Raw genomic sequence first — 24503 nt, 5'->3', positions numbered from 1 at the left:
GTAACTGCCACAAATGAAGTGGTTGTGGGAAGGCAGGAGATTAGATGTTTTTAACAACATTGCTCAGCAGGGAGTCAAACATAAGTTAGCTCTACATAATCACAAGCCACTTAGGAAGCCAAAGGGACCAGCTTTGAATTATTTTATAATCTTTGAAAAACACTGCATTCACACCAATCTTTATGGCACAAGGAACAGTACTGTCTGGGGAAAGATGGATATCGATGACCTGAGGCAAGAAGTAAAAATTTTGAATTTTGAATTTTTGACTCTTTCAAGAGTCAAGAGATGAATGAGAAGTTGTCTTAGGAAAGTCACAGCCTGTCTATTTCACACATATTTCCTTTTTATGCACACACACACACACACACACACAACAGTGACACATGGTAGAACATATCTAAAAGAACTTTCAGTTACTATAAAAATTTAAAAATCTAGTAAGAGAGTTAGTATGGAAATTTAACTAAAAGCATTGTTTCTTTCTCTTTACATCATACAATTGAGGACATTGTAGGTTTAAGGAAAGACTCTTAACATTCCTTGGAGGGCGGTTACTGCCTCTCTGATTGAATACGAGTCAGAGGAGAAAGGTGGAGCAGTGAGGAGTGTACACTCAAATATTAGCATCAGTGGTGCTGGGACAGCCCTTGAATACCAGGGAAGCCTTGAAATTGTAGGGTGGTGGGACTGGTCCTAGCAGATCTAGCACAAAACCTGTCAGATTTCCATAGGAGGTTCAGCTCCCATTTTGTGGGATCCTCCAGAGGATCGTGTTAGGGTTTGTATAAATGTTTCCCAAAGGTCTCTGGGTTAAAGGTGTGGTCCCAGGGTGGGACTTTCAGGAGGTGCCATGGATCTTTACAAGGTGGGGTCCAGTGGAGGTCCTTAGGTCATAGGGAGTGTGCCTCTGAAGGGGACTATGTAACTCCATCTCTCTTGCTTCCTGGCTCGCAGTGTAAGTGGATTTTTTCCACCAGATGCTTCTGCCATGATGGGTTACCATTGCCAGAACGCAATGGAGCTGCTTGACCTTGGGCTGGAACCTTTACGACCTTGAGCTAAAATAGCCCTCTACTCCTTCCCTGCTAATTACTTTAGCTATTTCATTATTGCAATGGAAGGTAGGCTAATAGAAAGGGATTTTCATCCATGTTGCCACTGACATTTGGGGCTGGGTTATTTTTGTTGGGATAAAGAGATCTCTCCTGTGAATTGTAGGATATTTAACATCATCTGAAGCCTCTACCTACTTGATGTAGCACTCCCCAGTAGTGATAACAAAAACATTTTCCCAGACAGTCCCAAATAGCCCCTGGGGCAAAATCAATCAACCAATTGTGTGCTGTGTGTGTATGTCTCTCTGTCTCTGTCTCTCTGTCTCTCCTTCTCACTACCTACCCCCCTTTCCCTCCCTCCCTCTCAACTCCTTTCCTCCTTTGCTCTCTTCCTCCTTACCTCCCTCTTCCCCGCCCCCCCCCCCCCCCCACACTGCTGAGAACTATTCTCTGGAAAATGTTTTCTTAAGTCATTTGTGGTTAAGGATAAGCTATTTTTATATTTTGGTTTCTAATCCTCGCCAGGCTGATAATTTTGCTCCAAATCTTTTCAGTGAGACAAGAGTCCACTGCTCACTCACTTGTGTGCTGCAGCATCAATGTCAGACTGATTTTAAAGTTTCTAGATGGTCCCTCTCAATTTCCGTATTTATTTCCTCACCGGTCATTTATGCACAGGCACCTGCCCAATGAGCACTACTCTAGTGCACTGGCCTCAGCCACGCCACTCAACGTGTGATGCGTGTACCAGCAGCACGGACATTCGGGTGTCTGTGATGGGGAATCACAGGATCTGCCCCAGACAAACCAAGTCAGAACCTACTTAGAATCACGGGATCCCAATGTAGTTTGTAAGCTCAGACTTTGGGAGCAGCACACCACTGTGCCATCTTTCCCTCGCCACACGGGTCTCCTGGGTGTACCAATGTTGGAAATAAATCAGGTATAGCATGCCAACATTTATTTAAATGCTTAGATTAGAGATCATCTAATGGTCGCTAGAAAGTCTGACTCGGGGGACTACCAGTCACTCTGTGCCTTCTACTGCTTACACTTTGCCAAAGACACGCTACACCATGGAAATTTCTCACCAATTTTTTTTTGATGGAACTAGGATTTGAACTTAGCACCTCACACTTACTAGGCAGGCACTCTACCACTTCAGCCACTCCCCCAGACCTTTTTTATGTTGAATATTTTTGAGATATGGTCTCGTGAACTATTTGCCCAGGCTGGCTTCAAACCATAATCCTCCTGGTATCTGCCTCCCAAGTAGCCAGGATTAAAAGCATGAGCCTGGCCCTCACCAATTTTATAACCAAAGGGATAAACAGATCATAAACAGGATAGTAAGTCCCAACCCTTTTCTCATCTCATCATCTAATTCAAATATTTGGATTAGCTGTAGACAAAGATATTAATTAGGTTATCAATACTATCAAAAATACTAGCTTATTAAAACAAAGGAAAACCAAATAATGACTTACGCCTCACTGAGTGTATAAATGGCTTTAAGAACTTCACAATATAATTCAGATCTGGTTTGTGCACTCTCCCAAGCTGTATCAGATGCTGATCAAGTGGATAGCTGGCTAATTCTTCCATGTTCTCCTCATATGTAGAGCCCAGAGAAATCACAAATATGACATAGCCTTGACACTTGGCCTTCAAAGCCATCTGCCTCACAATTTCCTTTCTCTCATAATTTTGTCCAGCTGAGACCACAAAGATGACCTTGTGTTTTCTTAGGTTGGGTGTTCCTGGGAAGAGATTTTCCATGATCCACAGCAGGGCGTGACCGAGGTTGGCTTCTCCATTTTGCTTATGGAGGGAATTCTTGATGTGGTTCTTCATTAGGACTTGGTTGTCATAAGTTGTGAACTTGAATTCTGTTTTTACTGTACCATTCTTTCTCCTGGAACTATTCCAGGAAGAATAGCTCAACAAGGCAATCCTATCACCAGAGCCTGAGACTGAAGGGTTTGAAGCAATGCGAAAATTGTCAAGAGCTGAGCTCACAAAGGTTTTCATAGCCTTGAAGTCATCATTTGCTATATTTCTAGAGCTGTCTAAGAGGAAGGCTACATCCATGTATGAATTTTCAGGTAAGAAAATCTCTTTAGCACAAGTATTTGGAAAACATTTATCTGCAAACACACAGAAAGATGCAATATTGGTTCAATGTTGTCACAAGACACTGTAGTTTAAAATCTTCCTCCAATGATTCAATAACTAGCTATGAAGAATTAATAATCTGATCAATACTTCAATTTCATATAATTTAAATTAATGAGGAATTTTCAACATCTCAATATTTTTCTGGCCACTAGAAGATAATTTGAAGTCTGTGTTGAAAGCAAATTTAGGTAGTATGCAAATCTGAATCCCACAATCATATTTAAAATCATTTAGAAAGTATTTTTGATATTTTGAAGACTTTTAACATAAATTAACAACCTGTCCACAGGAAAGGCTAATTTTCTAAACCAATTTTTTACACTCTATGGAAACTCTAAACATTACAGAGATCAGAATCCTGACATACAAAGTTTTCTAAAACTGGGAACTTGAAAATAGAATCTACAATCCAAACCAGAAATCTCTGATCAAGCCAGATTCAATTAAATGCTTTCTGGGCATTTATGTTTTCAGTAGAGCAAACTCTTCTGGTCTTACCATAGCAAAGCGTACAGCGCCGAAGTCTTTCCAGTGGCTCATAGTTCCCATCCGGAGGGACTGAAATCACCTGAAAGGTCCCAGTGCTGTCAAACTGCATTGAAAAAAGGGAGCAAATACTATTTGCCTGTTTTTTAAACTCATTATAAGGAAGCCACTGTGCATTCACCTTATAGTAAACACCCAAGTGATCTCTATTGCCTTGCATTGTAATCCTTTGCTCTATCTTCTCTTTTTCTCCCTCCCTCCTTCCCTCCCTCTCCCTCTCTTCCTTACATTTTAAACATAACCCAGAAGAGCATGTTTAGAACAGATATCAGCATTCCTATTTTATTTATTTTTTTGGAGGTCCTGGGATTTGAACTCAGGGCTTCACACTTGCTAGGCAGGCGATCTACCACCTGAGCCATGCCTCTAGCTCCATCATTACTATTTTATGATGACAAAACTGCCCACAAGATAACCTGACCAGACTCACTTACTGGAGCAAGTGTTAAAATCTTTATCTCCATGCCTGTCCTTCTGGACTTAATTTTTACAGCTTCTGGTTACGTACCAGAGGATTTGACACCACACCAAAGTTGGGCCTTGAAGAAATTTTACTTTTACAGTCACAAGTTTCCTTTGGCCTCTTTAGGTAGTGATACCAACTATCTTTAGTCCTCTCTATATAGATGGTCAGCATCCAGGTGTCAAATGGACATTTTCAATCACCAACTCCATTGAAAAGTATTGCAAAAGGCAACAAACAAAAGACACTGAGTTCATTTAAAATGCTTGATCGTACACTGTGATTTCACCTGTTTCTGGATTACTTTTTTTGCTTTAATACTTTTTGAAATGGGTAACAGATGGTACTCATTCATTAAGTCAATCTGGGAGTCAATAGCTATCTTCTGAACATTTACTTTGTGAACCCCACACAAGGCAGACCCTTCTATTACAAGGAAAGAAACTATCTTCCCAGGTAGGGAGGAGGGTATCTTTCAATCCACAAAGATGTTCATATTGTTTTCCTTTTCCTACAGAAAAACTAAAGAGCTAGAAAACCCATGCCTCCTTTTTCTAAAGTGCTGAGTATTTAAACAACCTTATTATCACTCCAGCCTTATGGGTAGGAACTATTTGCTATATTCCTACTCTCTGCTTTTTATGAAATTGGATGGTTTGGATATTATTTTGTATTTGACCTTGGTTAACCAAGGAAATTAATTCATAGGAACTAACCACATGCTCCTCATTCAGCCATACTACAAATATTTTATTGAATTCTTATGTTACAGGTACAATTTTGCTGCTGGAGATCTAGAATCAAAAGACCAGAAAAAACTTTTATCTTACATTCTAATAGGGGGTGATATACCATAAACATAAAAATATGTGAACTGTCTAACACGTTGTGAAGTAATAATTTTTATATAAAAAAAACAAAGCAGGTAATAGAGATGGGAAAGGTTGGTGTAAGAGTCAAATAGAATTCTCTGAAAATGGCATTTAAACAAAAATTCGAAGGGTGAGAAGGAAGCAGTGGTACTTGGGAGAAGACAATTTCAGGCACAAAGAACAGTGAGGGCAAAGCTCCCTGGAAACAAGTGTGTGCCTGGTTGTTTGAGGATCAGTGGGAAGGATTGTGTCTTTGAGGTGGACCAAGTGAGAGCAAGAGGAAGAGGAAGTGAGTCAGAGAGATAATAAGAGGGTTGGGGAACAATCATTTAGAGTCTGGCGGGTCACCCTGAATACCTAACCTTAACTTCCAGAGAAATAAGGAGCCACTAGGGGATTGTGAGCAGAGGAGCCACCTGGTGTCTTAGGGTTTAATGGGATTACCATGGCAGCTGACATGAGACAGAGCATAGCAGGGCAAGAATAGAGATGGGGACACTAAAGAAAAGGTGACTGCATAGGTCAGGTAAGAGGTGATGATTGTTTAGACCAAGGAGGTGCCAGAAGTGGTCAAGTTCTGGATATATAGTTTTTATTAAGAGCACTGATACTAGTACTTATATAATTACTTAGTACAAGGACTTAAGTGAATACTAAGTATTCAGTATTTACTAATAAATACAAGTACCCTAAGTGTGTATGCAGACACTGTAGTATACACACACACACACACACACACACACACACACACAACCAGAATTAGTGTGTGAGGCAATTTTCTGGTAAGAGCAAACTGATAAGAAGTAACTTCTTGGGTCAGTAGCTGGAGACATGGTGTGATTTGAAATGACTTGTTAACAAGATGGCTGATGCTCTTCTCTGCTGGGGACTCTGTGGGCTTTTGACATGGTCCTCCTGAAGGATAAGGATTGAATTTGATGTCCTACAGTTTTCTCCAATTCTAGAATTTGATGCAGCTCTCAAAGCAGAAATATCACTTGTTTCCTCCAGGGAGCAAAATTAGGGAGGCAGAAAAACTTTGAAAAGAAAAATTGAAAACCGCAGGATCTCAAATTCCCATAGTCCTTTTGTTGGGATCTGTTGCAACTCTGTGGCTCTGAGTTCCAGAAAATTCTTAGACTGAGTCTGTTATATAGAGCTTCTCTTTCTTTTTACAGTAGAAATACACGTATTTGTTTGAAAAGAGACCATCACCTCTTGAACAGCGTGGTGATTCTACTCAACTCCAGTAACAAGTACTCCATGGATAACCTGAATACATTTTAAAGTCATTAGACGGTAGATAGAGAAGCTTTTGAGGTTTTCTTGAAGAGATGGGAATAGTGATTCCTTAAAATCTGTGGATCCAAAAGTCATATGACCTCTTTAGGAGTAAATAACCCACACATCATATGTTTTGTACCATGTTAGGAGTTAAAAGATTCCCTGTTCTTTATCCATCAGAAGATAAGATCAACTTTTCAGTGAGCCAAGCAAGCAGATAGCAAATCTGAGAAACACCAGAGCAACAGAGAGCTGATAGAGTCCCATGTTCATGGCCCTTTATTTCAGACAGGCCTGATTTGCATCTTGACCTGGCCATTTAGTAGCTACACAGAAGTGGACAAGTCACTGGAACACGCTGAACCTCTGCTCTCTCATTTTTAACTTGGAGATGACAAGTGGAGAATATACAAGTCTATATTCCCCACTTTGTCACCAGTTCCCAGCACACAACAAGAGCTGAGCAAACGTGTTATTACAAGGTATTGGATTTCATGGTTACTGACAACAATAAACCTGCAAAACTGCAGAGGATCAAGGTCACACATCTCCCCAACTCCCCACCACTCCCATCTTTACCATACCAATACTTAAAAATTACAAAATTATCAAGGGAAATTCTTACCCCAAAGGCTTCATCAAAGAACACTCGTTCATTAAAAGCAAAGACGGCAGGGATGATATCCAGAGCACTGAACTCCATGGTGGCCATGAGGATGGATGACCTACTGGCTGCCTGACCATTGCTAAAAAACACTGCAACTCTCCTCACATTGGCTCCGGCCAATGTCCGCTTGAAAACACTGTGGGCCACAAACCTCATTGCCCTGCCAATGTCTTGGGCCTCCATGGGCACTTGGTATTTTATTTGAGAAAGAAGCTGGAGGAGTTCTTTCTTGTTCCTGTAGTCAGACGAACGGATGAGATAGCTGGTGTCTGAGTCATAGGAGACAACGACAACTCTGGCTCCCACAGGACAGTTATTTTCCCTGATGTTAAGGTCATTCACAGTGGAAATAATGATGTCCCTTGTTTCATTAAATCTCTGTTCTGTGACATCAGAGGATTGGTCCAGGGCAAACACCAGCTCTGTTGGATACGCAGGACACTTTTCTACAAAAACAAACAGCAGAAGGACTGAATTGTTTCACGGGGTCTGAGTTTTTCCCAAACCCTTCACTCCTGTGAAGCTGACTGACAAGAGGTGAAGCCAGGGCTTTACACAACTCTAGAAGGAAGGCTGCCCATTTGTAAAAGAAGGAGACAAATGTGCATTGTAAACTTGAAGGCATTTCATGAACGTAGAGCATTAATACTTTGCCATATATTGCTCAGAATTCATAGCCCACTATTAGTCTGCATTTAAAAGGAAATTGGGGAGTTTTCAGGAACTGTTCTGTGTTCTGATCGGAGTGGTGGTTACATGAATCTATGCATGTGTTAAAACTGAAGACACATGCCTGTAATCCCAGCTACTCAGGCGGTAGAGACAGAAGGAGAGCCATCCAAGTTCAGCCCAGGCAAAAGTTAGTGAGACCCTATCTCAAAAAAACAAGCTGGGCATGGTGGTTCATGCCCATGACCCCAGGTACTCAGAAGGTGGAGGTAGGAGGATCACAGTTGGGCTGGCCTGAACAAAAGTGTGAAACCCTAACTGAAAAATAAAGCAGAAAAAGGGCTGGGGGCATGGCTTGAGTGGTGGAGCACAAGGCTCTGAGTCAGCCCCCAACACCACCAAAGAAAAGCTAATAATGAATAGCACAATAAGAAAAACAAAGTATTCCTATTTCTTAGCCCTGTACTAAAAACTAGTAGCCAACAGTTGCAAAGCATCTGCTGTGACCTATCCTCACAGGTCCTTCTGGCAGGTAGAATCGACTGCTATTTGTTGGCTCCCTCCCTCAGGGCCCAGCAAGGTACCTGATACATTTAGTGCAAACTTATGAAGTTCTACTGCACACTTACCATATGCAAGGTATTTTTTTTTTAGAATCAAAATGAACAGCTCCAGACTTTAGGACAAGCTCTAAGATCCTGAGAGCCTCCTTCAAGTAGGAGAGCAGGGGTCCCTGAAGTTGACATTGGTTTCAGTGGCCATGTCATCCAAGGGACCTAAAGAATCACACAGCACCCACTACAGTCTAGGCCCTAGCACGACCATCCATGGGCAGAGTAAAGGCTTACACGTGGTGGGCACTTAGGGAGATGACAGGTGGGAACATGGGTCCGTAGGACGAGGATACATCACAGTGTGAGAAGCCAGTGTGGATGACCACAGCAGCACGCAGAGCAACAAAGTGTGGGTAGGTCAGAACCCTGTTCCCTGAATCCTTCAGCAACACAAGGCCTACTATGTGAAGACACCCTATAAAGGACAACAGTGTGAGGGACTATGGGAAGGGGTCACCATGCTACGATCAGGCCAAAACATGCCACTGATACTATAGTCATAATCAAAAGACAGAGATGTCTGCATAGAAGGAAGAAGTCCTTTTTCCCATGGACGTGAGGGTTTCTTTCAGTCTGATCTTGTCACAACTCACAAATGATTTCAGCAAGAAACAGGGTGGTAAGAATGCTCACCTTTCCAACAAGCTATAAAAAGGAGAGAAAGAAAGAAGAGCCTGTTACATTTTTGGACTATGGATCAAAAAACAATGCAAAAAACCAAAATTTCAACCACGCTTGTGATGTTATTTGACTAAATGAAAACGAGGCCAATTTCTAAGGCCAAGGTTAAAGGATCGAGGTGCTGTCCACAGCATTTTATTCATCTGTGAACATTCCTTTTCTTCTTCCCCTTGTGAGCCACGACCAGCAGACTTTCAGAAGAATTTTGTTTGAAATTGAAACACTGATCTCTTGTCTTAAAAGCAGAATCAACAAGGCCCTGATTAAATGTCAGAACAGCTGAAATTCAATTTGCTTTGTCTCTTTTCTTAGAGCCCTCTGAGAGTCATTCAGCAACACAAGGCTAAAATATGGGGTCTTATTTTCTTCCTTGATGAACACCTTGGGAACCTCTATTTTCCCATGGAACCATAGGGTGGTTTTCAAATGAACTTTGTGTCAGATTAAAAAATATAGCTCCTCTGTGTGAGCAAGCTCCACATCCAGACAAAGGAAGAGAAAAACCCCAAGGGTTTCTCTGAGCAGGGCAGCATCTGGTCTCTTTAGCTGATTTACTCTATAAACTCCCTTTACAAGCATCAGGGAAAGTGCTGTTAAATCTTTTAAGAAATCACAGGCCCGACAATATCCATGGTTAGTGCATTCAATTCCTAGGAAGTAAGTGAGTAACTCCAATCTAGTAGAAGTGGTAGACTGACCTTCCACCCTGTCACCCAACCACAGTCCCTTACAGTCACCCAACGAACACTTCATGTTTGTCTTAATCCCGTGACCACGGATATGCCAGTGGATATCAGACAGCACACCAAACCCATGGCTTCGTCTGCATCTCAAGGCTGAAAACACACCCCTTCTATTGACTGAGAACTCGCCTATGCTAACTTCAGACCCAACCACAAGGCTACAGGCCCAGAATCTAAACTTGCCCACCATGTTGGCATCTATCAAAACTGCATGATTTGAGGAGAAATGATTTCAGCTCTTTTAGTATGCTTATTTATTTAGTGTTCCTGAAATTCTTCAGTTTATGGATCTCCCTTCAAAGTACTAACCGTTGGGACCTCTTTAATTCCCCACCACCAACTTTCTCTTTCTGTTCCCCCATTCCTAGATCTATTTTATTCTCAGGGAAGGATCCCAGTCACCAGCTCAAGACCTGGCCCTAATCTCTGAGTGACAAAGTTGAATCAGGACTGGAGAGCAAAGAATGTTTTACTAGCAGTCCAACCTCAAGGGGCCTTGGTGATGTCATCTACAAAGCTCTAAAGATCTGTTACCGAAGCCTTGCCTCCATTCTGTACTTAGGAACTCCAAGCTAATCCAGTCAGCACCCTTGGTGGTTATGGAACCCCCACCCACTCTTCTTCAACCCTCTAAACACTGGTTAACTCCCTTCACTTAATATTGGAAAACTTGTCACTTCAAGTCCCAGACCCTCCCATGACTGGTCTTCACCTACTGGGCTCTTTCCACTTACCGTGGGTGTTCTTGGTCAGACATCATTTGATGTCACTGAGAAGGCTGGCAACACTTTGAGAAAGTTTGATGGCCATACTCATTTCCCCATAACGGCTCTTCCCTCTTCCTTCCCTGTGGTCCCAGTCCCTAGTTCTCACCTCCTCTTCTGTGTTAACGAACCTTGCTACCACTCAAGCAAGGTCTTCCACACTGTCCCCTCCCTCTGGACCTCTCCATTGACTTCCTTCTTCCTACCTTCTTTTAGGCTGTCTATACTGGGGACTTTTGTCCTCTCTGGAGTGCCATTGTTCTGTACCTTGGCCAACACATTTTTCTGGGTTCATCCCTTGCATTTTTGACTCCTTACTTCCACAGCATTGAGAATATCATCATCTCTGTGGTTTTAAGGACCACCAGCCCTTGACTGGGTTCAGCATCTAAGTAACTAAGTAACCAACCATCTCTGAATCCTTAGGTACCTCTCCTTACTACCATGCCCTCTTGGTCCGTTGGCACACACTTGTCATAGTAATAATTGAGCTAATTCAAACACTTTTAAGATGGTCTCTAATTGTTTCCCAAATGTGTATTTGCTTTTCCTGCATGCATCACACCTTATGAGCTCGGATGCTTATAGTCCTTTTCCTCCATCTTTGATGTGAGGTGTCCCCACAGTAGGTACTTGAGGCAATCCTGTTACAGAGGCTTCTCCACCAGTGAACTTAGCTTTCTGATTCCACAGCCCCACACCACGTTCAGTCCTACGCCCTCATCAACACTGGTGCTCTTACCCACGACACACAGATACTCACGGCTATTGTCCCGCACGAACTGAATCAGGTCACACTGCTGTGAATTGCGAGAAAGAGAGAGAGAGAGAGAGAGAGAGCGCAACATGAGTCTGGTGGCCTCCCAGTGGTTGTGTTTATTTCCAGTGACCTGGCTGGGTCCCCCGTGATTGAGGAGATACATACAGAATATACAGGCTGTCCTGCCATGCCTTTGGCACCCTAGGGGAACAAAAATAGAGCAAATTATTAATATGTTTGTGAACTGGGATCTTTATTGATAAAATAAGAGACAACAAAATGTAAAAACCTTATTTCCTAAAAGTACAGTTGACAGAGAGGGGTTAAAAGGCTCCTAAACCCAGTGGGATGTACTCTTTTTGTTTGCCTGCTTGCTTGCTTGCTTGCTTGTTTTTTTGGATGGAGTCTTGCTGCATAGTCCAGGCTGGCTTCAAACTTGAGTTCCTCTTGCTTCTGCCTCCCCAGTGCTGTGATTACAGGCATGCTCCGCTATACCCAGAGTGTAAACTCTTGTGTGTTAGGGTTAGATCAGGTAAGCTAATGGCTCTCCAAAATGAACTGAATTATTTTTAGATTGGTAAGAAGTTTAAAAGGTTGGGGGGAGGCTGGGGATGTAGCTCAGTGGTTGAGTGTTTGCTTAGCAAGCACAAGACCTTGGGTTCAATCCCTCGTACCTCAAAAAAAAAAAAAAGAGTATTTCTTAAAAATATTTGTATTAAAGATTCAATACTTAGAAAAAGGCATTTCTTATAAAAATGTTTAAAATTATAAGCAACAGACTTTCAAAAGGGCAGTGCTAAAGAGAGGGGTGAATTGAGAATTTAGAAGTACAGTTATACTACAGATGATAAAGTTTAAACATCTTCAACATACATGGAAAACAGAGAGAAGTGCATAGTAAGATCACCTTACACAAGAGAAACATACACAGTAAGCTCACAGGTGCCAAGAGTTTGTGGAACCCAGGAATACAAATAATTGTATCTGAAGAGCAGGTCCTGGGAGGTTCTGGAAGGAAGTTGGTTCTGCTTCTCAGCAGTTTGAGCTTTTGCCTTGCCTTCTTCTTGCTTCCTTTCATCAGGATCAGACTTCTTGTTCACAGCCATTCTTTTTTTTTTTTTTTTTTGGTTGTTAGTTTGGTTTTTTTTTTTTTTTAAGTTTTTACTTTTTCTTTTATTGATATGTGCATACAATGTTTGGGTCATTTCTCCCCCCTTCCCCCCACTCCTTTCCTTACCTCCCCACCCACTCCCTCTCCCTCTCTACCCCTCGCTACCAGGCAGAAACTGTTTTGCCCTTATCTCTAATTTTGTTGAAGAGAGAAACAAGGAACAAGGGTTTTTGCTAGTTGAGATAAGGATAGCTATACAGGGAGTTGACTCGCATTGCTTTCCTGTGCATGTGTGTTACCTTCTAAATTAATTCTTCTCGAACTAATCTTTTCTCTAGTTCCTGGTCCCCTTCTCCTATTGGCCTCTGTCGCTTTAAAGTATCTGCTTTAGTTTCTCTGCATTGAGGGCAACAAATGCTATCCAGTTTTTTGGGTGTCTTACCTATCCTCATACCTCTTTTGTGTGCTCTCGCTTTATCATGTGATCAAAGTCCAATCTCCTTGTTGTGTTTGCCCTTGACCTACTGTTTGCATATGAGGGAGAACATAGGATTTTTGGTCTTTTGGGCCAGGCTAACCTCACTCAGAATGATGTTCTCCAGTTCCATCCATTTACTTGCGAATGATAAGTCACAGCCATTCTTAATAGATTTTCCCACACAGATCTCTTTGAGCAACTAAAGAAAGTGAGCGTGCTCATTCAGAAAATCCTACATCTTCATACTCGTGCATTTTCATTGGCACCCACCAGAAGCTCAGCCACAGATGTCAGCATAAGAACCTCTGTTCTACATTGTCAACTCTCAGGACACTTTTCTCTTTCATCCATGCAGATTCATCTATCCATCTATTGAAATGTTTATTACTTAACTATTGATAAGATTTCAGTTATTTTTGGTGATATGATATTATTTACACTTTTATATTTGCACTGTTACACTGGTTAGTATAACAAAATGTGTTATTTTTAAATAGTCCATTTCTTATTTTGCTTTGTTCATTAAATTTTTACTGTACAAAACAGAAAAAGAAATCTTGGTTCTAAATGACAGCTGGGTCACCTGTCCACCTATCCACCTACCCATCCACCCTCCATCCATCCAGTAAATAGTTAAAGGTCTGCTGAATGCTAGGGTGGCCTATGGCATGCTGCGAATATTAATCAGAACTGGTGACATCCATGATTCTACCTACTGAAGCAAGTTGTTCTTCTGACCCAAATCACTAAACAAAGCAGAGTCTTAGCCTTCATTATTCAAGTTAGGCAGAAAAGAACATATGGCCATTTAAACAGAGAGAGGAACAGTTTCTGACTGGTAGAGAAGGCAGCCTGCTTTTTATAGAGAACCAGAACTGTGGAGAATGTGTCCTGAGACAACGAGATTAAGAAAAATTGTGAGGGCTAATGGAGTGGTTCAAGTGGTAGAAAGCACTTGCCTAGCAGGCTTGAGGCCTTGAGTTCAAACCCCAGTACCACAAGAAAAAAAGATCTTGAGCAAGTTCTTAACAAAGACTGAGGACCAATGACTTCAGACAAAGAAACCACATCCCCATTCAGACCAGCCCAGCCAAGCACAAGACCAGGAAAACATGAGGCCCCCAAATAACAGCCCCAGGATCTAGAAAGGTGATAAACCCAGAATGGACCAGACTGGCCTAGACACCCACATGACTAAGAATATATACCCATTCCCCAGTGCAAACAAACAAACAAAAAAAGCATGACAGCACAGCTTCCTTCACAGTCAGGATTCTCTCATTCTACTACAGATGTGGCTGACCACGAAACCATCCACGGTTTCTTCTTATAAAGTCCTAAGGTCAAGACCACTTCAATGCATATAACAAGATAAACCGTGTATTCACTCTACACAATCCTGCCCGGGCCTCCTCCACAAAACTCAGGAGCTGACCAGATTTAGTTCTTACCTAACCGCTTGGGAGGGAAGACAGATGTGTAACTAAATCACGGTGGTTACAGAGAGGCACTAAAATAGAGATACAGGTATTTTGTCAGTGGGAGATGTGCCTGGCTCTGGCTGGCAAGGCTTCCAGAAGCAACAATTCTCCCACAGTGGAATCATAGTGAAAAGTTGTGGTTAAATCTCGCTAGTCTAAATGTTGAGGATAGGAAGATAACAACAGTGCTTTTAGTGAACCCAATCAGCCTGACTTTTGAGCTTTGCTGGAACAACTCTGTGAAGCTTATGCAATCCTGTCCATGTTAAAGACTTCAGTAACAAATCACAACAGCTGATATATACATGGCACTTTATAGCTAACACACTATTTGCATTCAATTATCTGATCCTTGCAGCTACCTTTTGAGGAGGTTAGGACAGGATATGCCATCTGGATTTTAGAAATAAACTGAAAGCCCCAGCACCTGGCTGGTACAAATCAAGTCCAGGATCTGTACTTGAACCCAGTGCTTCTGGGTTCCCCTCTCTTGAATACAGCAGAAGCCATAAGCACTGCTTCACTCTCGAGAATACTCACTCTTGGTCCAGGAGAGCCTTTCGACCCCTGAATTCCACTTTCACCTTTCAAGCCTACAGAGAGCTGAAGAGAGGAACATAGGTTAGTGTCAACATTTTCTACCCAAGGAGACTATTTCTGTTTTAAAGAGACTTTATAATCTTCAAAAATGGTTTTTAAGAGAGAGGAACCAGGGGCTCACAAAGTGATATAAGTGGGAGAGCAGCTGCCTAGCAAGCCCAACAAGTGTGAGGCCATGAGTTCAAGTCCCAGTACCACCAAAAGAAAAAAAATTCAGCGAAGGGAAAGGAACTGGGTTGGGGGCATAGCTCAGTGGTAGAACACTTGCCTAGTATGTGCAAGGACTTGGATTCCACAAAATTAATAATAGATTAAAAATAAATAGGGCAGATATTAATTTGAGTCAGATAAATTGATTACTTTATAATATTAACCGCCCATTCTTAATCATTGGTAAGCATCCATTTCCCTCTTAGTCCTGTCACACACTTTGCGTGGGCACTGGCTATATATTTAAATTAATAAACCAAGATTAGTACTAATAAAAAAACCAAATGTACCAGAGCATACAGAAATCTGGTTTTTAAAAAAATTTCTTATCTATAAAAGGTCAACCAAGTATGGTCAGTGTACTGTGTATATATGTGTATGAAAATAGAACAATGAAACCTACTAAAATTGTTCTAAAAAGTGGGGAGGGGGAAGGAGGAGAACAATGGAGGCGTAAATCTAAGATACGGTGTAAGCATATATGTAAATATCACAATGAAACCCCTCATACAACTAATGTAAGCCAATAAAAAATGATTCCCCACACACATAACAGGACATGATGGAGTGTGTTAGTCCCATACTCGAGGTGGTGGGTAGGGATAATAATGAAATGTACCCAGTCAGATGGAAAGTATCTGTTGAATTGTATTTGTCACATTGAAGGTGACCACTGACACAATACTCAAACTTTCAAATGAAAGGATGCTTGTCTCAGCATTTTATAAGTAAGCAAGTGTAATATTCCAGTTTACTTTGCTAATTACAAGATCTGAATATTCTTACTTAAAACAAACACCCCGTATGATCTTCTTATGGAGACTGGAATTGGATAGCCCTTGGGAAAACAGAGGGAAGAAGTCACTCCGTCTCCACTCCCAGGGTTAACATTCTGGGATTATGTGTGCCTTAGAAAAGACTGGAAGGCCCTAATGTTTCTGCAACAGCCAGTCATCATCTGTAAATCTTTAAAATACTTCAGATTCATGGATCCATAGACTTTTATAGCTGAACGTGACTTTAGGTGTCACTAAGTTCAATTCTTATGTTACAGAAGTAGAGACCCTGAAGAGGCATGTCATAGGTCATATAGCTAGCTAGTGGCATTTCAGATATCATTGGGACACATCAGTAATCCATCTGAAAGCCACAGTCTGAAAAGAAACATTGATTATTTCTGGAGTCATGGCCACTTACTGTTAGTCCCCTAAATCCTTTGGGTCCAGGCTCCCCAGGAATCCCAGGATCACCGACATCACCCTGAAGATTCAGAGAGAAGAAACTGAGATATCAAAATATTTGAAAGAATAAAATCCGAAACCAAAGTTTAGTTGACCTTACAATAATGATTATACTTTTTATATTAATGGTAGCCAAAGCAACATTAAGTGCCATCTTTTCCTGCCGTTTGGAAACCATTAGTATACTCAGATAGCTCCTAAATAACTTTTAACGTTTTATTAACACAAATATTTACATATAAATATAAAATCAGTAGATATCCAGTTACTAAAAACAGCCAAAGAAAATGCTTGAAAAGTAGAGAAAACACTTGGAGTATTAACTACATATGATACTAAATAATGAATTGCTTCCTAAATTTGTGACTCATTTCTGAAAAAATTGAAGGTTAAAAAATACTACTCAGACTTCAGTGGGAAACTAATTTTAACAATTATTTATCAACATGCTCAATTCACATTTATCAATAAATCAAAAATCCTAATTTTCTCCTTTATCAGTAAATTATAAAGTTGATCCTCTACAATGAAAACTCCTGTCCTAATAGTTATTTATTCTCTTCTTGCACATTTTTTTCTACCTAAGGAAAGAATCTATTCTGGCAATTCATCAGTTACAAATACTTTAAGAGCCTCCAAAAATGGGCTGTTTTCCTATACTTGATTAATTAGACATTCCATTTTTTCAGCTCATATTTTGGATTTTGATTTGAGCATCAACTATGTAGAAGACACTGTTCTAGACACTTTTTAAAAAAAGGAATTGGGGGACATCATGTCAGTGAAGTACGCCAGGCTGAGAAACACAGAAGCCTCATGTTTTCTCTCATATGTGGAAGATAGATCCAAAGATAAACATACACACAAAAACGAGCATGATCGTGTACAAACTCAGAAGTAGAACATGTTTGTAACAGTGGAACTACTCTATGGAACTTGGAGAAAGAGGGAAAGGAAAAGAGAATGATAGATAATCAGTAATATCATAAAACATAAGATGTGAAGGTAGAGGATATAAGGATGTGTAGTGAAAGCTGTTGAAAAATGGGGGGTGGGAGGTAAAGGGGTAAGGGAGAGTAATGGAAGGGTTGAATGGACCAAAGTAAAGTATATCCACAGTGGGCATACACTGAGATACCCCTTTGAACATCAACTTAAATATTAATAGCAGAAACCAGGACTGTAAAATAGGTACCGTGGGGGGAGACTACGAGTGGGAGGGGGGAGGGGGAAGGAAGAAGATGAAGGTGAAGGATATATGGTAGATGGACTGCATATACCTATATAAAACAGAACTAAGAAACCTCTTGCAATTGTTTTATGTGGGGTGGGGAGGGGGCCAAGGGGGCAATGCAATATATGTAATAATATGCAATATATGTAATATAAGTCTAATTGGAATTGTCACTATGACTTCCCCCCTGTATAACAAATATATCCTAGTGAAAAATTATTTAAAAATACAGAATCCTAGTATATTCATGTAATGTGAGCTACTGTGGTTGAAATAGAGGATGTGCCTAGCTCTACAATATGAAGATGGGTTTCAACCTGTGGGCAGCAAGGAATTCTGGAAGATGTTTAATCAAGAAAGTATCATAGTTTGTCTATGTTTTAGGGGGGAAAAAAATCTAGTGACAGTAGTCACAAGGATTAACTGAAGCAGGAAGATAATGGAAATGGAAGTCCAGTGAGAGGAATACTGTAATTTTCCAAGTGAGAAGAGACAAAGGTCACAACAGTGAAGGACAACTAGCAGTAATCAAGGTATTGGATGAGACCACCAAGGCAGGGAGATCCAGAGGACAGATGGAGAATCAAACTGGAGCTTCAAGGCATGAGCCAACAGGCAATGACAGGACCATCTCTTCCAATATAAAGACTCATTAGGGTTAAGTCCAAGTCCTTTGCTTCTGATGCCCAGGGAAGACAACTGCCCTGCTTTCCCCACTCCCACTCTACTGCATTCAGACCTACAGGCTTATCTCAAGTCTCAGGAAGAAAGTCAAGATCATGGCAATGACAGAAGAGGTTCATGTGCACAATACCTTCTGCCCCATATCTCCAGGAAATCCTTTTGGACCCTGTAATTTTCAGCAGAAAACATAAACAGATCAACACACTACTTCTTCAGTATGACCATTGCTTCTGGTATTATTTAACTTTGAGTTATCAACTTAAAATCATTATCATTTCCATATTTACCTTTACTCCTTTTCGTCCCATCTGACCATAGCCCGGGATGCCATAATCTCCCTGCAAACACACCAATTTGTTTCAATTTCTCAAAGGTGAAAATTGTTACCTATATTGGGAGATGATGGTGTTGGGAGAGAAGTGTTGTGGGCTTCCAGATGGAGAGGCCCTACTCAGTGACCTTAAACCCTAGGAACACATGTGCTGCTGGGGTTTCTTTACTTCTGGTGTGTGCCCCTTACTTCCTTGATCAGCTCCACTCTGCAGCAAGGTGGGAAGTAGAGGGGCAGTCGCTCAGGATTTGTGCGTTCAAGGTCAGTTTCCTGCCTGCAAAATTCAGAGTTGGTCCTAAGAGTATGGGTGAGAAGCTCTAAATGACTGATAGATATATGTGGGGAGGGGGTAATTTATCCTCAGCAGTAAGTAAAGAAATGGAATTTGAAACAGTAAGGAGATACCATTTTTATCAATGGTGAAGGGAGGGGAGAAAAGTTACAATACCCATGTTGGTATGGAGGCCCTAAAACAAGCCCTCATGTACATAACATATGAACCTATCTGTTTAACTTTTCCTAAGGGTACATGAAGTAGAGTTAAAAGTTGTGTTAAATAAACACAAACATATTCTTTGACACAGCTAGGCAAATTCCAGACATTTCTATAGAGTAATTTTGGGGCTAGGAATGTAGCTCAGTGTAGAACACTTGCTTAGTATGCATAGGGCTCTGGGTTTAATCCCCAGCGAGGCAAAAAGTAAAAATTATGGTTTTGTCCAAAAATAATCTAGTTAGGTATAAGAATGTCAGGCTGGGAGTATAGCCCAGTGGCACAGTGCTTGCCTAGCATACACAAGGCCCCGAGTTCTAGCCCCAGCCCCTCCCCCTCCCCCCAAAATAATTTACTGTGATGTTAAAAACTAAAAGCAAATTAAATCTCTAATAATAAGGACTGGTCAAATAAGCCAAGGTATTTAGTAGAATATTTTCAAGGTAGTAAGAGTGACATTGAGAGAAAAATGTACTGACGTGGAAAAACGTTCTCAAAATGATGAGATCATCAACCTTGGCTATGTTTTATGCTTAGTAAATTTTCTTTTTTTGTTATTTTTCTCATTAGATCACACAAAGATGGGCACTTTGGTGGGGGGAGTACTGGAGTTTGAACTCAGAGCCTATTGCTTGTTAGCAGGCACTCTACTATTTGAGCAATTCCCCCAGTGTTTTGTTTTGTTTTTTTGCTTTAGTTATTTTTTCAGAAAGAGCCTGGTGATTTTGCCTGGGTTAGCCTTGGACCACAATTCTCCTACCTATGCCTTTCATAGCTGGGATGACAGATGTATACTGCCACACCCAGCTTCTTGAATAAGATGGAGCCTCACTAACTTTTTGCCAACGTTGGCCTGGAACCAATATCCTCCCGATCTACATTTCCCAAGCAGCAGGGATTACAAGAGTATGCCACCATACCCAGTCCTTGTTTTTCAACCCACATTTATCTACCTAGCCAAACTAGTTGCTAAAACATTGAAATGTCATGTTCGAACTCATCCATGATCCTCTCTGCCTCCCTGTGTAATTCTCCCTTACTTTAACAGACAGAGTAGCTGCAGAGGAGAGCTGTGGGAGTGGGAGAAATATCTTCACATCTTCCTAGACACTGAATGCCTTCCATGCCTCAGGTGGTGGCCGGCCTCTTCTGCTTACCTCAGAACTGAGCACACAGCAGAAAGGAGAGGGTTTCAAACCTCATACCTGCTTTCCTCGCTGTCCGGGGGGCCCCACGGGCCCTGGAACCCCAAGAACTCCAGGTTCTCCCTGATAAATGAAACAAAAAAAACCCTTCAGTGCAGGACAAACAAACCTGGCACCCAGCACAGGAAGTTCTGCTCACTGTGGGGGTATCCCAGTCCTTAGTGACCAGTCAGCACTCAGTTGGAGGACAGGGTGAAAGACACAAGTAATGATCTCCCCAAAGGACAAGAGAAAACACTTAGCACAGCCCAGGGCTGAAATCGAGTGTGGCTTTCCCAGTACTACAAAGGACTGAGGAGAAGGAAAAAGCTAGAAAATTCTCTCCAGGATTGCTGGCTCATTTGCTGTTGTAGCTGTCCACCCAACACTTGCTTCTTGTCCTGGAAATGAATGACTGAACATGACAGAGTGGTCCAGGCCTCACCCAGCCCAGCCTGGTTGAAAAGAGAGATGGTGTGATAAATTTCGGGGTGCTATGGGGGCAAAAAGAGGAGGAGTCCTACAGGAAAGGACCAGAGGGCCAAAGGACAGGGTGTGGGCCAGGCGAAGAGGAGAGGGAGGGTGAGAATGGCCCCAGCAGATGGAAGGCAATGGCTCTGGAGAAGCCGGAGCTGGCTTGCAGGGGGGAGGGGAGCTGAGCAGCCTTGGAATTAAACAGGGAAAACAACGAAGGGCCCTGTAAGCTACCGCCACACATCCAGCTTGACTGAGGTGTAAGTGACAAACAAAACTGTAAGCTTAAGGAGTTTGATGTGATGATGTGCTATGTGTATACACTGTGGAATGGCTGTCACAACCAAGTTGGCTGATATACCTACTGCCCCAACTTGCTACCATTCTTTTCCTTATAGTGAGAGCATTTTCTTTTTTTTTATTTTATTCATATGTGCATACAATGTTTGGGTCATTTCTCCCCCCTTCCCCACCCCCTCTCTTCCCCCCCCCTCCCTTCCCCACCTTAACCCCTCGCTACCAGGCAGAAACTATTTTGCCCTTATCTCCAATTCTGTTGAAGAGAGAGTATAAGCAATAATAGGAAGGAACAAGGGTTTTTGCTGGTTGAGATAAGGATAACTATACAGGGCGTTGACTCACATTAATTTCCTGTGCGTGTGTGTTACCTTCTAGGTTAATTCTTTTTGATCTAACCTTTTCTCTAGTTCCTGTTCCCCTTCTCCTATTGGTCTTGGTTGCTTTAAAGTGTCTGCTTTAGTTAGTGAGAGCATTTTCTTAAATAAAAGTTCAAGTATACAATCCAGTGAACTCTAGCCACCCTGCTGCACATTAGCTCTGCAGGACTTATTTATCTTATTATTACCTTAAAGTCTGAAGATTTTCCAAGGGCATGGAGAGGAGAAATTGACTACATAGTTCTCTGGGCTCAGTGTAAAAGGAAAACTTAGGTCCTTTGCTCAAAAATTAAGAGTTCCAACATCTTGCTTGACAGCAGAGCATTAATCCCAGCAAGGGTATTCTCAGGAGGCCCCATGTGACTGCACAGACCCCAGGTCCCCGAAGCCAGCCCTGGGAGGGAGACACTGAAAGGTTTTGTCATTGTTGCTACTGTTTTGGTTTTGATTTTGGTTTTTTTTTTGGTAGGACTAGGGTTTGAATTCAGGGCTTTGAGCTTGCAAAGCAGGTGCTCTACCACTTGAGTCACACCTCGAGTCCATTTGCTCTGGTTATTTTGGAGATGGGGTCTTGTACACTATTTTCCAGGGCTTTCCTCGAACTGTGATCCTCCTGATCTCAGTCTCCCAAGTAGCTAGGTCTACAGGTGTGAGCCACTGGTGCCCATAACTGAAAGATTTAAAGCAGGGAAGTCTGATTCTTTCTCTCTTTTTTTGGTAGTACTTAGGTTTGAACTCAGGGCCTCAGGCTTGCTAGCACTCTCCCACTTGAGTCACACCCCAGCCCAGGGGAGTCAAATTGTGATGCTCCCTGATCATCCCCACCAGAACCTCCTCAGCTCTGGTGGGTCGAGTCAGATGGAGAATTACACACCTGAGCCTTAAGTTCTGACATCCCCCTCCCCACCCAATTGAGCCACCAAATGCCTTCCTGCAATCAGGAAACCAGGAGCAGAAGAGACTTTTCTGCATTCCTTCCCAATGGATGAGATCAAGGCCTCTCCTGTGAAAGGAGCAGCTTGTTGGAGAGGTAAGCATTAGACATTTCTTGCTCAATGGCAGAAAAGAACCCAGTATCAGAACACACATGGTTCAACTGCTTGGATGCAGTTAGGCAAGAAATTCACATGAATTACAGAGAGATGCAGGTCCTTGGCTCTTAACACTTTAAATCCATAAAAAATAATACTTACTTTTCTTCCCAAAGGTCCAGGTCTTCCCATGTTCCCTTCAGGTCCTGGAAGCCCAAGAGAACCCTGAAAAACACAAGAGATACAATTCTCCTACTTATTCCTCTCTCCATAGCTGGGATTGCAGATGAGTATCACCACACACAGCTTGTCTGTTGATACAGGGTCTCACTAATTTTTTGCCCAGGCTTGTCTCCAACCATAATCCTCCCAATCTCTGCCTCCCAAGCAGCAAAAGCCCAGTAAAAAAAGAAAGCAGAGTGTGTTAGCTAGGCATAAGGAATCTGAACTGTATTAAAAATGTGCCCCACTTCCCCTTGTACTATTAATGTAAGCTAATATTTTAAAACGTGACCCACAATAACCCAAAAATGAAATCATCCCTATGCAGGTAATATGCAATAAACTATAGGAGACATTGGTCCTAATGTCTCTGAGTCACTCACCTGAGGTCCTTTGTGTCCCTGGTTTCCTTTTTCTCCTTTCGTGCCAGGATTTCCATTTGACCCCTTTTGTAGTAACAAAAGAAATACATGCGGATGCAATGAAACTCACTTTCCTTTTCTTTTTCTTTATTTTTTGGCAGCACTGAAGTTTGAACTCAGGGGCCCACACTTGCTAGGCAGGCACTCTTACCACCTGAGCCACTCCACCAGCCCTAAAACTTGCTTTCTGAGTGGTATTTTTAAAACACCCCTACAGGGAAAAAGCAATAGTCCAAGTCTTCAAACAGCCTTCTTGCTCTGAGGCTACACTTGTGTTAGGAGAGTGAGCACAAGCCCAGACTCAGTGGTATGGATTTCAGTAAGGAATTCCCTCATCCTCTCCTTCAGGGAGAAATAAAAATAGACCAAAGGGAGAAAATAGAACCCAAAGTCAAAAGGCTCCCTGTGATGACTAGTGGCCAAGGTGCTTATCAACGTGTAAAATATGGAGCAAAGTTGTTTCAAGTCAGCAGTAATGAATACCCAGCAGCAGATATTCTGACAGAAAGAGATCAAAGCATATTTTTCTGCTGTTTGCCATCAAATGCATGGTTCTCATATAGGTTTCTCTCCAAGAGGGACAAAGCAGAAGTGATGTCCCTCACTATCACAGCACCAGCCGTGAAGTGGCTTCTGCTGACCCGAGGCCACTGGGTGAGCCTTGATTCACTGTCCAAGGAGCAAAGGAACCCCAGAGTATCTGAGTGACTCACCCCACTCCCTCCTTCTCAAAAGCTATCGGTGAATCTAGGCTAATCCATGTTTACTCAACCTAGAGAGCCTGCTAGCTTTTGACTTGGTTCAGAGACCCCAGAACTACACAACAGAATCCCAAATTCCAGTTGAGTACCAATAATCTGGAACTTTCTAAAAGAAAAATGAAATCTTGAGGAGCCCTTCAAATAGGCACATCTGCACGGATCTCTCCAGACAAGCCTAGATTTAATAAGAACTCCATATAGAGTAGGCTCCATAAGGTGACTAAGTACCCATGTGTGACAAAGCCATGCTTTAAGGATAGCCATGGCTTCTTTCTGCATGGAAGAGAGCAAGACAGATGCTCTAACCTTCAATGTCCCTATTACTAATGATATGATCACAAAAAAATGCAAGTTGCTCACATAAAGCCCTATCAGTGATACTCCAGAAATGCTGTTCCTGGTAGATTTATCTTGAGGAGCATTGAATAATAGTTTTCAACTTCTAACTAACTTTCCTTTGGGAGAGTCTGGGAACAGGACCTCAGTGACAAGAAAAACAATTTATTAATGCTAATATGAATTACTAATATAAGATACTAATCACTCCTTCCTACCAACATGCAGACACAA

The 24503-nt window shown here is 41.8% G+C and overlaps 1 protein-coding gene across 1 annotated transcript in view; it reads right to left on the bottom strand.

Annotated features, from left to right (window-relative positions):
- The window catches only part of Col6a5 (collagen type VI alpha 5 chain), a 107134-nt gene that overhangs the window by 19942 nt on the left and 62689 nt on the right, over window positions 1–24503 (bottom strand). Inside the window, exons 23-35 of the mRNA XM_074059245.1 lie at window positions 23134–23196; window positions 22691–22753; window positions 20368–20430; window positions 18626–18676; window positions 18469–18504; window positions 16377–16439; window positions 14910–14972; window positions 11465–11500; window positions 11303–11339; window positions 8985–8996; window positions 7027–7514; window positions 3735–3828; window positions 2546–3205 (exon numbers count right to left, since the gene is read on the bottom strand). Coding sequence (XP_073915346.1) covers window positions 2546–3205; window positions 3735–3828; window positions 7027–7514; window positions 8985–8996; window positions 11303–11339; window positions 11465–11500; window positions 14910–14972; window positions 16377–16439; window positions 18469–18504; window positions 18626–18676; window positions 20368–20430; window positions 22691–22753; window positions 23134–23196 — 1729 coding nt within the window. The remainder of the gene's footprint in view (window positions 1–2545; window positions 3206–3734; window positions 3829–7026; window positions 7515–8984; window positions 8997–11302; window positions 11340–11464; window positions 11501–14909; window positions 14973–16376; window positions 16440–18468; window positions 18505–18625; window positions 18677–20367; window positions 20431–22690; window positions 22754–23133; window positions 23197–24503) is intronic.

The sequence above is a fragment of the Castor canadensis genome, chromosome 17 (genome assembly GCF_047511655.1).
Source record: "Castor canadensis chromosome 17, mCasCan1.hap1v2, whole genome shotgun sequence".
In the NCBI taxonomy this organism is placed as follows: domain Eukaryota; kingdom Metazoa; phylum Chordata; class Mammalia; order Rodentia; family Castoridae; genus Castor; species Castor canadensis.
Note: the sequence above shows the minus strand (reverse complement) of the source record. Positions and strands in the feature narration are given on the sequence as shown.